This window comes from Ranitomeya variabilis, chromosome 3 (assembly GCF_051348905.1).
Source record: "Ranitomeya variabilis isolate aRanVar5 chromosome 3, aRanVar5.hap1, whole genome shotgun sequence".
NCBI classification, from domain to species: Eukaryota; Metazoa; Chordata; class Amphibia; order Anura; family Dendrobatidae; genus Ranitomeya; species Ranitomeya variabilis.
Window position 1 is genome coordinate 770470259 of NC_135234.1, and position 18276 is coordinate 770488534.

Genomic DNA, 18276 nt, shown 5'->3' on the forward strand with positions numbered 1-18276 from the left:
ACCTGGAGAGTGCAGTGAGTATGCTCTGTGATCTGGAGAGTGCAGTGAGTATGCTCTGTGATCTCGAGAGTCTAGTAAGTATGCTCTGTGACCTGGAGAATTGAGTATGCTCTGTGACCTGGAGAGTGCAGTGAGTATGCTCTGTGACCTGGAAAGTGCAGTGAGTATGCTCTGTGACCTGGAGAGTCTAGTGAGTATGCTGTGACTTGGAGAGTGCAGTGAGAATGCTCTGTGACCTGTGCAGGACGAGGGAGGGTGTCCTTGAGTTGCCACCTTTAAAGAGAACATGTCCAACATTTTAGGAATGCAACATTCATTGCACAGATGTCCGTATGTTTATCCTTTTGTAAATTAGGCTTCTAGTGCTCTGAGCATTTTTACTGCACTTGCAGACCATGACTCCTCTTCAGTTCTCTCCACTCAATGGTTCATCGAGTTAGTTTTTATTTGTAATTTTTTATTTATTTTTTCTCTTTAAGGGATCAGGTGAGACCCCATCGTTGACTCCTCTACCTCTTCCTTCTTGGTCGATTTGTGAATAATTAAAATAAATGTGTGGAGAGAGCGTACAATAGAATAATACTTTATTATAAATTTTATAAACACAAAATAAACAAGAAAAAAAAATAATTCAGAAAATATTTTAATTAGATTTTTTTTTCTCTGAGACAGAAATATATATCAAAATAAATAGATGTGCTCCGTCACGGTCAGCTTCACGGCGACATCTGCTAAGAGATTGATAATCCAGCACACTGACCAGCTCCACGCTAGACCTCTCCTATACTTGCCTGCAAGAACCTCCAGCCTCCCTCAGGACACTCGCCTCCATCCACAAGTATAATACAGTAGATAATGTATAGGATACGTATACATCTGAGCTCCATAAACACTCTCAAGGTGTCGGGTATCCTCCAGGAAGGACCGACAAAAGAAAATATGAACCTGACACTGAACCAGCAGAGACTGCAAGAAGATGCGAGCTGAGAGCCAAGTGAAAGCCAGCAGAATCCTCAGAGCAGACCCGCTGAAGGATCAGAGATGTACGTCTTATTTTTGTAAGTGATTGGAGTCAGAAAAGGTGATGAGGACTCTTGAAGTTGCTGAACAAGCAGCAACAAAAATTGTAACTATTTGCATTTTCTTGTGTTTCATCGAGTTTGAATATTCTGGAATTTCAGGATTGAGCAATCCTGTAACGTTCTAGGCAGCAAACAAGTCAAGAAGAAGAACATGAATGTGGCAAAGCATCAAAATCTCCCAGTTCTAGTCAGCAGGAATTATGAAAGACGCAAAGTTCCTTCCACCCCACAGAAGGGGGCAGACCTGAAGATGGGGCAATGGCGGTATGAGGCAACACTTGCCATAAGTCCATCCTCTTCCTCACAGAGAAGCAGACATGACCACAGGCTCTGATCAGGCTGATCCGGTGCCAGGACAGATACAAGACTCCCTTGGAGCTGAGGTCTTCTTCTCTAAGGTCCCACCACCTTGAAGATCAGGTTGGGAAATGTTTTTGGCATGAATGTTTTTGTTTTTATTCGTCTCTATATATTCAGACTGCTCGGCATCGGTGGAGATCAATTGTCACTACGAGGCCCCCGTCTGCAGCTCAACGACCTCGGTCATGTTCAGGTCCGGAGGCTGAGGTCTAAAGATGTTCCACTGACCTGAAGAAGAAGAAGAAGACACAAGTTAGGGGCTTCTGAAGACAAACCCACCTGGTGGTGATGACATCACTGATTGTTGCCAGCTCTGACCCCTTGTGATGACATTACTGATTGTTGCCAGCTCTGCCCCTTGTGATGACATCACTGATTGTTGCCAGCTCTGCCCCATGATGATGACATCACTGATTTATTGTAATGATATGTGATCAGAGGTGAGACCATACACCTTGTAGGATCATAGAATGTTAGTACTGGAAGGTCATTGTGTCCAACCCCCTGCTCAATAAACCATCTAAGACAGATGTCTGTCCAGCCGCTGTTTGAAGACTTCCATTGAAGCAGAACTCACCACCTCTCTCGTGGAAGCCTGTTCAACTGATTGATCACCCTCACTGTCAAAAAGTTTTTTCTAATATCTAATCTGTACCTTCTCCCTTCCAGTTTCATCCCATTGCTTCTCATGTTTCCATGTGGAAATGACAATATTGATGATCCCTGTACACTGTGACAGCCCTTCAGATATTTGTAGACAGCTATTAAGTCTCCTCTTAGACGTCTTTCTTACAAGCTAAACATTCCCAGATCCTTTGACCTTTCCTCGTAGGACACACTCTGCAGTCCGATCACCATCCTGGCTGTACTACAAGATAATCTCATCATTGATTACTGCTGACAACCAGCCGGAATAACATGAGCAAAAGGTTGTCAGCTCAGCCCCATAATTGCACCCACAGATAGAATGACAAATGAGCGCCACTGCAGTGTTTAACTATCTACCCACTGGAGCGGCACGTTTCCTCCCAAGCACATGCTCACAGTTGTCTCGCTTTCCTCTGCCAGCGCTGGCACAGAACCGCCTGATTTTTGTAATTTTTGGCTGCTAATTTTTTTTTTACAAGTCGTGTCGTGAAATTCTCACTCTGTGTAGCGACGACGCCAGTAAAAAAAACACAGAGTCTGATTTATGGGATCCAGCAGAGACTACTCCACACTTAGTCCAGACTTCCTTACACTCCAAGAGGGACCAATAAAGACCTGAGAAGAGGACTGCGGTTACCCCATCATAAATCAGCGGTCTGCAGCCAGAATGATGTCAGTCACAATCACAAACATCCCCCTGAGCCAGCGAGAGCAGGGGAACCACACGTACCCCACTGTCCTCCCAACAAGGTGCACGGCCACACTATCCCACACCTGGGAACTTTAACCCCTTAATGACTTAGCTTGATGATGACCGACACAGCAATTCTTTTCTTTGTTTTATCTACGAATGTAATTTTATTTCCATTGACAGAAAACAGTTGAAATAATTGGTTTTATGACTCAGTATAATAGTAGTTATATTCTTTTACAGTATTATAGTAGTTGTATTCTAGTACATAGGAGCAGTATTATAGTAGTTATATTCTTGTACATAGGGGGCAGTATTATAGTAGTTATATTCTTGTACATAGGGGGCAGTATTATAGTAGTTATATTCTTGTACATAGGGGCAGTATTATAGTAGTTATATTCTTGTACATAGGGGCAGTATTATAGTAGTTATATTCTTGTACATAGGGGCAGTATTATAGAAGTTATATTCTTGTACATAGGGGCAGTATTATAGTAGTTATATTCTTGTACATTGGAGCAGTATTATAGTAGTTATATTCTTGTACATTGGAGCAGTATTATAGTAGTTATATTCTTGTACATAGGGGCAGTATTATAGTAGTTATATTCTTGTACATAGGGAGCAGTATTATAGTAGTTATATTCTTGTACATAGGAGCAGTATTATAGTAGTTATATTCTTGTACATAGGAGCAGTATTATAGTAGTTATATTCTTGTACATAGGGAGCAGTATTATAGTAGTTATATTCTTGTACATAGGAGCAGTATTATAGTAGTTATATTCTTGTACATAGGAGGCAGTATTATAGTAGCTATATTCTTGTATATAGGAGCAGTATTATAATAGTTATATTCCTGTACATAGGGGCAGTATTATAGTAGTTATATTCTTGTATATAGGAGCAGTAATATAGTAGTTATATTCTTGTACATAGGGGCAGTATTATAGTAGTTATATTCTTGTAGATAGGAGCAGTATTATAGCAGTTATATTCTTGTAGATAGGAGCAGTATTATAGTAGTTATATCCTTGTATGTAGGGGGCAGTATTATAGTAGTTATATTCTTGTACATAGAGGCAGTATTATAGTACTTATATTCTTGTAGATAGGAGCAGTATTATAGCAGTTATATTCTTGTAGATAGGAGCAGTATTATAGTAGTTATATCCTTGTATGTAGGGGGCAGTATTATAGTAGTTATATTCTTGTACATAGAGGCAGTATTATAGTAGTTATATTCTTGTACATAGGGGCAGTATTATAGTAGTTATATTCTTGTACATAGGAGCAGTATTATAGTAGTTATATTCTTGTACATAGGAGCAGTATTATAGTAGTTATATTCTTGTACATAGGAGCAGTATTATAGTAGTTATATTCTGGTACATAAGAGCAGTATTATAGTAGTTATATTCTTGTACATAGGGGCAGTATTATAGTAGTTATATTCTTGTACATAGGGGCAGTATTATAGTAGCTATATTCTTGTACATAGGAGCAGTATTATAGTAGTTATATTCTTGTACATAGGGGCAGTATTATAGCAGTTATATTCTTGTACACAGGGGGTAGTATTATAGTAGTTATATTCTTGTACATAGGGAGCAGTACTATAGTAGTTATATTCTTGTACATAGGGGCAGTATTATAGTAGTTATATTCTTGTACATAGGGGCAGTATTATAGTAGTTATATTCTTGTATATAGGAGCAGTATTATAATAGTTATATTCCTGTACATAGGGGCAGTATTATAGCAGTTATATTCTTGTACATAGGGGGCAGTATTTTATGATCATGTTATAATGATTAATGTCTGGAGCTCCCTTATATTATGGGGTAACTCAGGGTCTCTACGCTCCCCCACAGTAGAGAACAGGTTAAATTATTTTTTTTATCCTTTAATAAAATCATTTGATAAATTCCAGGAAACATTTTTTCTCGTTTCACAAGTGTTACTTACGTAAGGGAGTGAATATATATTTATTTCTAAAAGGGCAAATAACAAGATGACGGAACACGAGTAGGAATCTCCATTCCTGGGAGGTCTGGTTTCACCGCACCACCATAAACTTTACAAGAGGAGGACTTATCCACCACCGTGAAGGTCAGGACACAAGATGTGGCTGAGTCAGATGTGCTGTACACTGGCCCTTTAATGGACCATTTCATAGAGCTGGATGACCACTGGTTACATCACTTTCCCCGGCCCGGTGGCAGTGGGCATTCTGCTCTCTACTCTCCAGTCACTGATTTCCAGCTGTGGAGTTTCCAGTGCCCACCGGCCTTTCCTACCACATGTTTGTGGCCCGGGGTCTCAAGCATTTCATACCCTGGTGCCCTTTAATGCCTTAATATTCCTTCAGCTCTGTATACGACTGACGCCTCATCAGAAGACAGAAGTGAAATGTTATTATCTAAACAGACATAAAATCTCCATTTTACAGGCATTCTTAAAGGGCCAGTGCACGCTTATGCATTACCTTTAAAGGGGTTGTTCACATTTGGGGTCTCTATATATATATATTTTACTTTATTATATGTATTTTGGCCTAAAAATCATTTTTGCTATTCGGTTTCAGAAAGTCTTGCACTGTTTGCCTTTTATGTGTTCTTGTTTTGTCAAAGGGCACAAGAACGCTGACGGAGCAGAGAGACAAAGAGTCTGTGAAAGCCAAACGGCGCAAAATGTTTAATGAAACCCAACTATAAAAATTGTTTTTAGGCCAAATTATATTGAATTGTGCTTCTAAATCATATTGCGCTTTGTGTTATTGCGCTTTGTGTTATTGCGCTTTGTCTTATTGCGCTTTATGTTTTCACTCCCCGACATTTTCACTTTAGTGTATGAGTGCAGCAGTCTCCCGAGCTAGATCTTTCCTACATTGCACTGGGTTATGGGGCCAAAGGAGAAGCCGGATTATGGGGATCGCTTTGTATTGCCTTGCTTGGATGATAGGCGGAGACCGAAAAACAGCAATTTTTACTTTTTTATTGTATTTTTCATTACGGTGTTTACCTTATGAGTTAAATAATTTTATACTTTGAAGCTTAATATGTTTATTTTATTTATTTATTTTATTATTTTGGTTTAGAAAAAGGGTGGAATGTGGTACAAATTGTTATGTTTTTTCTTTTTATTAAATTTTCAATAAATTTTATCTGTAGCATGTCAATTCTTTTTGCGTTTCTGTAGCGTTTCCGCACTCATTGACTTCAATTGAGTCAGTCAAATCCGCAGCAAAAACGCAGGTATAAAAATGTTTGCGGATTTGCTGAGTTTTTGTATTGCGTTTTGCCGTCTTTCTATGGTGTTTCCCAAGCTGTCATCTGTGTGACAGCGTGGGAAACACCGGCGCGCTGGTTCTTATAGGCAGTAACGCTACCGCCGGGAAGACCATCGATGGCTCAGAGCGCTGCGGGATCATGGTGGCAGATGTCAGAGTGACCCCGCAGCTGCGACTGTCACCCGTGGTAATGTTACCCGAGACTGTTGGTCAGAGCGCTGCGGGATCATGCTGGCAGATGTCAGAGTGATCCTGCAGCTGTGACTGTCACCCGCGGTAATGTTACCCGAGACTGTCGGTCAGAGCGCTGCGGGATCATGCTGGCAGATGTCAGAGTGATCCCGCAGCTCACTGTGACCCGCAGCGGTGACCTCCAGTAAAAAGCTGGTGTGGGCCGATGAGACTACTGCTCCCATCGGGCTGTGTCTGCTGTCACTGATAACAGTGACAGCAGGTGCCACTGATCGGAGAAGTAGTCTCATCGGCCGACACCTGTGCTCACAGTTAAAAAAGTAAAATTACATACATATTCACATAAAACTAAAAAAAAATTAATCACCCAACACCAAATCCCCGATGCCCTCGTCTCCTAGAAATAACTAGAAATAATGTAAAATAATAAACCAACATATATTCACCTGTCCGCCGTAGTCCATGTAATCCAGATTGTCCCACGGCGATCTCACGTGTAGAACAGTCACATTGGGAGATACACTGACTGCTCTACTCAGCTGCCAGCGATACACTGACAGGAGGTAATCGCTCCCGCAGTGTATGGCTGAGCTGCAGTGAGAGTTCATCGGAGTTCATCAGCTGATCAGCTCCGGGGCTCTCACTTACAGCACCGCTGCGTGAGAACTTTCACGCAGCAGTAGTGCCATAAGGGAGATCACCGGAGCTGATCACCTGATGAACTCTGATGAACTTTCACTGCAGCTCAGCCATACACTGCGTGAGCAATTACCTCCTGTCAGTGTATCGCTGGCTGTCTTTGAGAGCAGTCACATCACTGATGTGACTGCTCTCAAAGTGATCAGGATCGTAGTGGGACATTATGGATTATCTTCTCTGCGGACAGGCAGAGGTGTATCTAGGGTTTCTGGCACCCGGGGCAAGAATTAATTTTGGCGCCCCCCCCAAGGACATATGCTCCCCGTCAGTCCCCATCATTGCCTTCTCCCCCACCATCCCCATCATTGCCCTCTCCCCGTCAGCCCCATCATTGCCCTCTCCTCCTCCTCCACCATCCCCATCATTGCTCTCTCCCCATCAGCCCCATCATTGCCCTCTCCTCCTCCACCATCCCCATCATTGCTCTCTCCCTGTCAGCCCCATCATTGCCCTCTCCTCCACCCCCACACACACACACACACACACAGCATTCACTTCTCTGCACATTCCCCTGCAGTGCGATACACACACACACACACACACACACACACACACCCAATACTGAGCCGCACATACACCTCAACTTTATGGGGATTTTTATTGTTTATACAAATGGCATGTTCATATTTGTCACCTTGTATGTACTGATATGAGAGGACACAGACACTGGACTGATAGGACCCTGACCCTGGCTACAGGACGACATTGCAAGAGATAGACAGAGATGCTGAGAGAGGCAGAGAGAAAGACACAGAGAGCTCGAGACAGACAGACTGAGAGAGACTGAGAGTGAGACAGAGAGAGCGACAGAGAGACACAGAGACAGACTGAGACAGAGATAGAGAGACAGAGTGAGACACTGAGAGACACAGACTGAGAGACACAGAGAGAGACAGACAGAGAGACACAGATAGATAGAGACAGACAGACTGAGACAGAGAAAGACGGAGAGAGAGAGACAGAGACTGACAGAGAGAGCAAGACAGAGCGAGACAGAGAGACAGAGCGCGACTGAGAGACAGAGACTGAGAGACAGACACAGAGAGACAGAGAGCAAGACAGACTGAGACAGAGAGTGCGAGATAGAGAAAGCACGACTGACAGAGAGACTGACAGAGACAGGGAGAGACTGACAGACAGAGAGACACAGAGACAGAGCGGGCGTGACTGAAAGAGACAGACAGAGAGACAGACAGAGCGAGACAGAGAGCAAGACTGAGCGAGACTGAGAGACAGAGAGAGAGACTGACAGAGAGTCTGAGAGAGACAGAGGGTGCAACTGAGACAGAGAGAGACTGACAGAGACAGAGGGAGCGAGACAGAGAGAAAGAGACTGACAGAGAGTCTGAGAGAGACAGAGACTGACAGAGAGACAGACAGAGACACAGAGAGAGAGACTGACAGAGAAAGACTGAGAGAGACAGACTGAGAGACACTGACATACTGGGAGAGACAGAGACTGAGAGACAGTGAGACTGACAGATTGAGAGAGACAGAGACTGTAAGAGATAGAGACTGAGAGACAGAAACACTGACAGAGAGACTGAGAGAGACAGACTGTAAGAGACAGAAAGACTGACAGAGAGATTGAGAGAGACAGAGAGCAAAACGGATGCAAGAATCTTAGGACTTGTCAGCAGGGGCACAGTGTCCTGCCTCCTTCTCACTGCACAGTGCGGATACAGCCACCTGCAGCCTGAGCTCCTACTCCGTCCTGTCTCCTGTCCTGCTCCTCTGTGCAGGGCTCAGGGAAGAAGCAGCGTCCTGAAGTCTCTTCAGCAGACACCGCACAGCCGGCAATGTGTGCGTGTCTGCAGTATGCTGAAGGCAGCAGGTACACTGCCAGCACCCAGCGTCCCACACATGCTCCTCTACAGAACAGACCGTGGTAGTGCAGGGAGATTGTCTCCATGCACTACCGCAGAGGTTAACTATATTTGCGTGCACAGCAGGCAAATAAAGTTAAGAGCAGCTTAGCTCTAGGGGGCCCCTCTGAGCACAGGGCCCGGGGTGACCGCACCCTCTGCCCCCCTGGTAGCTACGCTAACACACACACACACCTCTCACCTCTCCTCACGCTCTGCCACACACACACACATTCACATACACACACATTCACATACACACACATTCACACACACCTCTCACCTCTCCTCGCGCTCTGCCACACACACATTCACATACACACACATTCACACACACCTCTCACCTCTCCTCGCGCTCTGCCACACACACATTCACATACACACACACTCACACACACACCTCTCACCTCTCCTCGCGCTCTGCCACACACATTCACATACACACACACATACACACACACCTCTCACCTCTCCTCACGCTCTGCCACACACACACACATTCACATACACACACATTCACATACACACACATTCACACACACCTCTCACCTCTCCTCGCGCTCTGCCACACACACATTCACATACACACACACTCACACACACCTCTCACCTCTCCTCGCGCTCTGCCACACACACATTCACATACACACACACTCACACACACCTCTCACCTCTCCTCGCGCTCTGCCGCAGCATCTCATGCCTTCCTCTGACACAGCCGGCCGCTGAATGATGGCGTCATCCAGCGGCGCGTCTGTGTGAGAGGATGCAGGAAGAAGACAGATCGCTGGGCAGCGGAGCTGCAGGGATTTCTCCCTGCCCGCCGCAGCCACCCAGCAGGGCCCCCCCTCCACCTCTGCACACTTTGGGAGCCAGCACGCTGCAGCTTCTCTCTGCCGGCTGTCAGCTTGACAGTCGGCACAGAGAACAGCTGACTCCCAGATCGGGGGCGGCAGAATGCAGCCGCCGGGGGAGACACTGCGGACCGCCGAATTAGGTGGCCCGACTGCGCCCCCCTGCCGGCTGCGCCCGGGGCACAAGCCCCGGCTGCCCCCCCCCTAGATACGCCACTGCAGACAGGTGAGGAATATTGTAGTTTATTATTTTATTTTTGTTGCAGGAGACGTTGGCTTCGGTGGATTAGGCATTCGGTAAGTAAGATTCATTAACCCCTTCACCCCCGGAGCTTTTTCCGTTTTTCCGTTTTCGTTTTTCGCTCCCCTCCTTCCCAGAGCCATAACTTTTTTATTTTTCCGTCAATTTGGCCATGTGAGGGCTTATTTTTTGCGGGACGAGTTGTACTTTTGAACGACATCATTGGTTTTACCATGGCGTGTACTAGAAAACGGGAAAAAAATTCCAAGTGCAGTGAAATTGCAAAAAAAGTGCAATCCCACACTTGTTTTTTGTTTGGCTTTTTTGCTAGGTTCACTAAATGCTAAACCTAACCTGCCATTATGATTCTCCAGGTCACTACGAGTTCATAGACACCTAACATGACTAGGTTATTTTTCACCTAAGTGGTGAAAAAAAATTCCAAACTTTGCAAAAAACGAAACAAAACAAAATTGCGCCATTTTCCGATACTCGTAGCGTCTCCATTTTTCGTGATCTGGGGTCAGGTGAGGGCTTATTTTTTGCGTGCCGAGCTGGCATTTTTAATGATAGCATTTTGGTGCAGATACGTTCTTTTGATCGCCCGTTATTGCATTTTAATGCAATGTCGTGGCGACCAAAAAAACGTAAATCTGGCGTTTCGATTTTTTTTCTCATTACGCCGTTTAGCGATCAGGTTAATGCTTTTTTTTTATTGATAGATCGGGCGATTCTGAACGCGGCGATACCAAATACACTATGTTCCAAATTATTATGCAAATTACATTTTTATCAGATTTTCCTAAATGGTCAGTGCAAATGACAGTCAGTCTAATAAAAGTCATCACCCGTTAGATTATACATCGAATTTTATTGAAGAAACCTCCCAATGATAACAGTATAATCTCCAAAATGAATAAAAACTCAAAATGCACTGTTCCAAATTATTATGCACAGTAGAATTTCTAAACATTTGATATGTTTTAAAGAACTGAAAATGCTCATTTGTGGAATTTGCAGCATTAGGAGGTCACATTCACTGAACAAAAAAGCTATTTAACGCCAAAACATCCCAACAGGCCAAGTTACATGTTAACATAGGACCCTTCTTTGATGTCACCTTCACAATTCTTGCATCCATTGAACTTGTGAGTTTTTGGAGAGTTTCTGCTTGTATTTCTTTGCATGAAGTTGGAATAGCTTCCCAGAGCTGCTGTTTGGATGTGAACTGCCTCCCACCCTCATAGATCTTTTTGCTTGATGATCCTCTAAAGGTTCTCTATAGGGTTGAGGTCAGGGGAAGATGGTGGCCACACCATGAGTTTATCTCCTTTTCTGTCCATAGCAGCCATTGACTCAGAGGTATTCTTTGCAGCATGAGATGGGGCATTGTCAGCATGAAGATGATTTTGCTCCTGAAGGCACGTTTCTGCTTTTTAGACCATAGAAGAAAGTTGTCAGTCAGAAACTCTATATACAGTATACTTTGTAGAGGTCATTTTCACACCTTCAGGAGCCTTAAAGGGCCTTACCAGCTGTTTCCCATGATTCCGGCCCAAAACATGACTCCTCCACCTCCTCGCTGACGTTGCAGCCTTGTTGGGACATGGTGGCCATCCACTACTCCATCCATCTGGACCATCCAGGGTTGCTCAACACTTATCAGTAAACAAGACTGTTTGGAAATTAGTCTTCATGTATGTGTGGGCCCAATACAACCATTTCTGCTTGTGAACACTGTTTAAGGGTGGCCGAATAGTAGGTTTACGCACCACAGCAAGCCTTTGAAGGATCCTACACCTTGAGGTTTGAGGGACTCCAGAGGCACCAGCAGCTTCAAATATCTGTTTGCTGCTTTGTAATGGCTTTTTAGCAGCTGCTCTCTTAATCCGATGAACTTGCCTGGCAGAAATCTTCCTCATTATGCCTTTATCAGCACAAACACATTTGTGCTCAGATACAGCCACAAATCTCTTAACAGTATGATGATCACGCTTATGTTTTTGGAAAATTTCTAATGTTTTCATCCCTTCACCAAGGCATTGCACTATTTGATGCTTTTCAGCAGCAGAGAGATCCTGTTTCTTTCCCATGTTACTTGAAAACTGTGACCTGCTTAATAATGTGGAACATCATTTTTAAGTAGTTTTCCTTTAATTAGAATCACCTGGAAAACCAATTATCACACGTGTTTAAGATTGATTTCAGTGATCCATTGAGCCCTGAGACACAATACCATCCACGAGTTTATTTGAAAAACAAAACAATTAAATCTTTATGACACTTAAATCCAATTTGCATAATAATTTGGAACACAGTGTATGTGTAGGTTGGGGTTTTTTTTTATTGATTTATTTTGATTGGGGCGAAAGGGGGGTGATTTAAACTTTTATATTTTTTTTATTTTTTTCACATTTTTTTTACTTTTGCCATGCTTCTATAGCCTCCATGGGAGGCTAGAAGCAGGCACAACTCGATCGCCTCTGCTATGCAGCAGCGATCATAAGATCGCTGCTACACAGCAGATTTGCAGGTGTGCTGTGAGCGCCGACCACAGGGGGGCGCTCACAGCCACCGGCGATCAGTAACCATAGAGGTCTCCAGGACCTCTATGGTTACAATGCACAAGCATCGCCGACCCCCGATCATGTGACGGGGGTCGGCGATGCGCTCATATCCGGCGCACGGCCGGATGCGGTAGTTAAATGCCGCTGTCTGTGTTTGACAGCGGCATTTAACTAGTTAATAGCGGCGGGTGATCGCGATTTCACCCGCCGCTATTGCGCGCACATGTCAGCTGTAAAAAACAGCTGACATGTCGCGACTTTGATGTGCGCTCACCGCCGGAGCGCACATCAAAGCGGGGGTCCCGACATGTGACGTACTATTCCGTCACATGTCGGGAAGGGGTTAAAGGGGTCAAATAAAGGACTTTTTTCTGGGTGTCTGCGTTTTAATACAATTTCACTATAAGGTTACTAATGGATAGCTGTCTTATAGACGCCTGTGAGCTTGATGTCACCTGACAATACAAAGGCGACATCAACCCCACAAATATGAACCCCACTTGCCACCGTTACAGGGCAAGTGGGAAGAGTGAGGTTAAGCGCCAGATTTGGCGCATCTTATAGATGCGCCTTTTCTGGGGTGGCTGAGAGCTGATGTTTTTAGTCTGGGAAGGGTCAATATCCATGGCCCCTTCCTATGCTATTAATATCAGGCCGTAGCTGTCTGCATAGCCTTTGCTGGTTATTAATTATAGGGGAACCCCACGTCATTTTTTTGGGAGGTCCCCCATTTTAATAGTCAGTAAAGGCTAAGTATACAGCTGTGAGCTGATATTAATAGCCTGGGAAGCTCCATGGGTATTACCCCCTTCCCAGGCTATAAACATCTGCCCCCAGCCGTAGGCTTTTCCACTGCTGGTTATTAAAATTACGCGGGAGCCCACGCAATTTTTTTTTTCTTTAAAATTAACAGTTGCTGTCTGGTTACAGCCTATGTACGTTCCTACTCTTAATGCTCCTACATAGGCTGGTGACAATGTGTGTGTAGGTATATGTGTGTTTGCGTTTACTTATCGGCTTAGTAATGAGGGTGTCGGGTTGACACCTTTTCATTACTAAGCCTAGGGCTAGGTGTCAATGACAGCTGCCAACACCAAGCCCTAATTCCATTACCCTCATGACACACTGCTTCAGCATGAAAAAGGTGATGTTGAGCCAAGAAATTACATCACAAAACTTTTTTTTCAAATATCTATTTAGCTCAAAAAAGCCTTCATTGCTGTACAAAAATGCATGCAAAAACGCATATAAAAACGTGGCAAAAACGCGCATTTTTGCCGCAGCGTTTTTCCTGCCAAGGGATGCAGAAACCTTGCAGAAATTTTTGCAAGCAAATACTCAACGTGCGCACTTATCCTAAATGGGTGCAGAGAATCTGCAACATCAAAAACTCATCGAAAACTCATGGTGGGAACGTAGCCTATAACAGCTGCACACAATACTCTCCCCACTACACTCCCTGACATAAGTTATGTCGCTTATCCATGTTATGTAAATAAAAGCTTATAACCTGACGTTAAATTCATCCATTGGTTGTATAAATTATTCTTTTGAAAGCTGAAACCCTCCGAAATGTGGTTTAGGTTAAGAAAATAAATTGGAATCAGTGCAGAAATATTGATCAGTTAATGGACACAGAATGGTCAGATTTTGGCAAGACAAAAGTTTTGTCGCCCACAGAAAGTAATGTGATATTCAAACAAATAATTTAATTAAAATACAAATATATGTTGCATAACATTGGTGAATGAAGTTGTGGTGCTATTAGAGTCATATTTAATATTTTGTGTGACTTCCATGAGCTTGAAGGACTGCATCCATGCAGTTCAACAATGATTCATACAATTTATTAATGAAGTCATCAGGAATAGCAAAGAATGTAGTCCTACATGCCTCACAGAGTTCATCTAGATTCTTTGGTTTTGTCTTCCAAGCTTCCTCTTTCATCCCACCCCAACAAGCTCAATGACGTTCGTGTCTGGTGACTGGGCTGGCCAGTCCTTGAGCACCTTGATCTTTTTTGCCTCGAGGAACTTTGTTGTAGAGATGGATGTATGAGATGGAGCACCATCCTGCTGCAGAATGTGACCCCTTTTATGAGTTGGAATATAAGAGGTGGCTAATACTTCTTGATATTTTAGGCTATTGATATTGCCTAACACCTTGCAAATGTTTCGCACACCGCCATACTGAATGTAACCTCAGACCATGATCTTTCCACCACCAAATGTAACTGTTTTCTGGGTGTATTTTGGATCCATAAGGGCTCCAGTAGGTCTCCTGCAGTATTTGCGGCGGCTGTGGTGTAATTCTACTGAATATTCATCAGAGAAATCCACCTTCTGCCACTTTTCCAGCGTCCATCTGTTTAGCAGGCTGTGGGACTTTGCAAATGCCACACGGTTTTTATTTGCCTTTTGTTTAGTGCTGGCTTCTGGGCACTGATTCGACCATGGAGGCCATTTTGAGATAGAATCCTACAAACTGTTCTAGTTGACACAGGGACTTGAGGTGACCAGGCCTGTTGGAGCTCTGCTGCAGTGGAATAGGTGCTTGCTTTGGATTTTCTAACCAACAAACGTTCCTCCTGAGCAGTTGTCTTGCGGGGTCTGCCGGACCTGGGCTTGTCAAACACATCTCCAGTCTCTTCAAATCTTTTTTTAATTCTTTATACTTGACGCTGAGACACATTAAAGGTGCCAGCCACCTCTGCAGTGGATCTGGTCTTCAGCCTCTTGATAATCCAGGCTTTGGTCGCAGGGTGGATTTTTGGCATGTTGTCAGAGCTCAAGTTGCAGTTCAAGTGAAGGTCTGGGGTGCTGGGATTCTTTTTATACACATGCACTAATTAACCGATCATTTACTGAGCTCTGGTGGAGATGTAAACTAGGATTGGGTGCATTATATGACCAGGTGACAAAACTTTTGTCTTGCCAAAATCTGACCATTCTGTGTCCATTAACTGATCAATATTTCTGCACTGATGCCAATTTATTTTCTTAACCTAAACCACATTTTGGAGGGTTTCAGCTTTCAAAACAATAATGTATACAACCAATGGATGAATTTAATGTCAAGTTATAAGCTTTTATTTACATAACATGGATAAGCGACAACTTCTGTCAGGGAGTGTACACAGACACCCATTTCAGGAGAGCTAGGGTGGTTTTCCAGGAACCCCCACATCCTAATGCTGTGATCATTGGTTTTACCTTCGCTCGTCCGGGTCACCAGCCGGAAATGTTCTGCATCTTGCTTAAAGTCCTGTTTTGCCACTTTTTTAATCTGGATTAAGTGGAAAATTCCTGCAGGAAAAAAAAAAAATTAACAGGAAAATTAAATCTAATTGTTGCACATAAGTCACAAATCACGTTCCATCCCAAAGGAAAATACGGTTTCGGCAAACTCCTCAAACACTTTCACCATCTTCAATATCTCTGGTTGCTGTCAGTGAAAGAGGACATTTGTTACATAGGCTAAAAATAATCATATAAACTTTATACAGTCATGGCCGAAAGTGAAATTGCTCCAGAAAGTTCAGTATTTCTCCCAGAACATTATCACAATTCCCCATGTTTTGTTATACACAGGTTTGTTCCCTTTGTGTTTATTGGAACAATAATGCAAAAAAAAAACAGAAAAAAGGCAAACTGGACATAATTTACACAAAACCCCAAAAGTGGGCCAGACAAAATTGTTGGCACCCTCCTTAATATTTGGTTGCACCCTTTGGAATAAATAACTGCAATTGATCGCTTCCTATAACCATCCACAAGCTTCTTCCTCCTCTCAGCCGGGATCTTGGATGACTCTTCTTACAATCTGCTCCCGGTCTCAGATTTCGCCTTCTCCCAACAACAATTGTAAGATCTCTCCACCGGTGATCAATGGGATTTAGATCCGAACCCATTGCTGCCACTTCAGAGTTCTCCAGCACTTTGTTTCTTTCCATTTCTGGGTGATTCTTGAAGTATGTCTGGGGTCATTGTCCTGCTGGAAGACCCATGACCTAGGACACAAGCCCAGCTTTCTGACACTGGGAACTACATTGCCACCCAAAATCCTTAGGTAATCTTCAGACTTCATGATGTCTCGCACACAAAGCACCTAGTGCCAGAGGCAGCAAAACAACTGCAAAACATCTGTGACCTCCACCATATCTGACTGTAGGTACTGTGATTTTTTCTTTGTAGACCTCATTCCATTTTCGGTAAACAGTTGATTGATGTGCTTTACCAGAAAGCTCTATCTTGGTCTCATCTGTCCACAAGACTCTTTCCCAGAAGGATTTTGGCTTACTCACGAACATTTTAGCAAACTACAGTCTAGCTTTTTATGTCTCTGTGTCAGCAGTGGGGTCCTCCGGGGTCTCCTGCCATAGTTTTTAATTTCATTCGCATGTGGATGGATAGTTCGCGCTGACACTGATGCGCCCTGAGCCTGCAGGACAACTTGAATTTCTTTGGAACTTGATTGGGGCTGCATATTTAAGAGAAATTCTGGAAAAAATATTTCATTTTCTGGAACAATTTCAAGGGTGCCAACACTTCCGGTCATGACTGTATATCTCACAGCTGAGGGTCTGCTACAATTGTATCCAGTCTGGACAATTCTCTGTGAGCTAAACACAGCAGCAGTACAAATCTCTCCTCCTTACAGATTGTTACAATTTATCAGGCCCCTGACACAGCTGGAAACATCTGTAACAGAAGCTCAGCTGTGGGAAGCATGTAATGGAGTCAGGTTTTCAGCTTCTATACACGAATAACTTTGGCTTTCATTCACTGACAGCAAGCAGGGATCTTGGAATTGAGACATACAATATTTTGGAAAGCTGCAGAACTTTTCGTACTGCTTTAATTTCCCATTGGGGGATTCACCTTTCACCATCTTCCAGACGTAAATCTCCACATCCTCCGACGCTTCCTTCTCGATGGCGATTTTCCGGAGGTTTTCCTTCTGGGTGGCAGAGTTGGGGGACATGTACATGTAGACCAGGATCTTATTGGGGTTCTTCATGCATCTGGTGGAGACGACCTCGGCCGTGGGCTGCACTTTATCATCTGGAGGGGGGAGGAGAGGGCACATATGAGACGCCAGGTTACTGTAATGTTACCGCATGAATCATATAGAACCCACATATTTAACCCCTAAAGAACCAATTGTCATTATTGCGCTTTCATTACGGCGTTTATTGTGCTGATATGATGAAGGTCGGTATGACTGTGGCAAGGTCCAGTACAACCCCTCTTAGTGGCGGTGGTCCAGTACAACCCCTCTTAGTGGTGGTGTTCCAGTACAACACCTTTTAGTGGCGGTGGACCAGTACAACACCTCTTAGTTGCGGTGGTCCAGTACAACCCCTCTTAGTGGCGGTGTTCCAGTACAACACCTTTTAGTGGCGGTGGACCAGTACAACACCTCTTAGTTGCGGTGGTCCAGTACAACCCCTCCTAGTAGTTGTGGACCAGTACAACCCCTCTTAGTGGCGGTGATCCAGTACAATCCCTCTTAGTGGCGGTGGTCCAGTACAATCCCTCTTAGTGGCGGTGGTCCAGTACAACCCCTCTTAGTGGCGGTGGACCAGTACAACCCCTCTTAGTGGTGGTGGACCAGTACAACCCCTCTTAGTGGCGGTGGTCCAGTACAGCCCCCCTTAGTGGCGGTGGTCCACTACAACCCCTCTTAGTGGCGGTGGAGCAGTACAACCCCTCCTAGTAGTTGTGGACCAGTACAACCCCTCTTAGTAGCGGTGGTCCAGTACAACCACTCTTAGTGGCGA

General features: G+C 44.0%; 1 protein-coding gene across 2 annotated transcripts in view; it reads right to left on the minus strand.

Annotated features, from left to right (window-relative positions):
- Positions 1-569: 569 nt before the first annotated feature.
- The window catches only part of CHRDL2 (chordin like 2), a 113916-nt gene continuing 96209 nt past the window's right edge, over positions 570-18276 (minus strand). For both annotated transcript variants that reach the window (XM_077299882.1, XM_077299881.1), the window contains exons 9-11: positions 17375-17557; positions 15707-15799; positions 570-1670 (exon numbers count right to left, since the gene is read on the minus strand). In XM_077299882.1, the coding sequence (XP_077155997.1) occupies positions 1591-1670; positions 15707-15799; positions 17375-17557 (356 nt within the window). In that variant the 3' untranslated portion in view covers positions 570-1590. The remainder of the gene's footprint in view (positions 1671-15706; positions 15800-17374; positions 17558-18276) is intronic.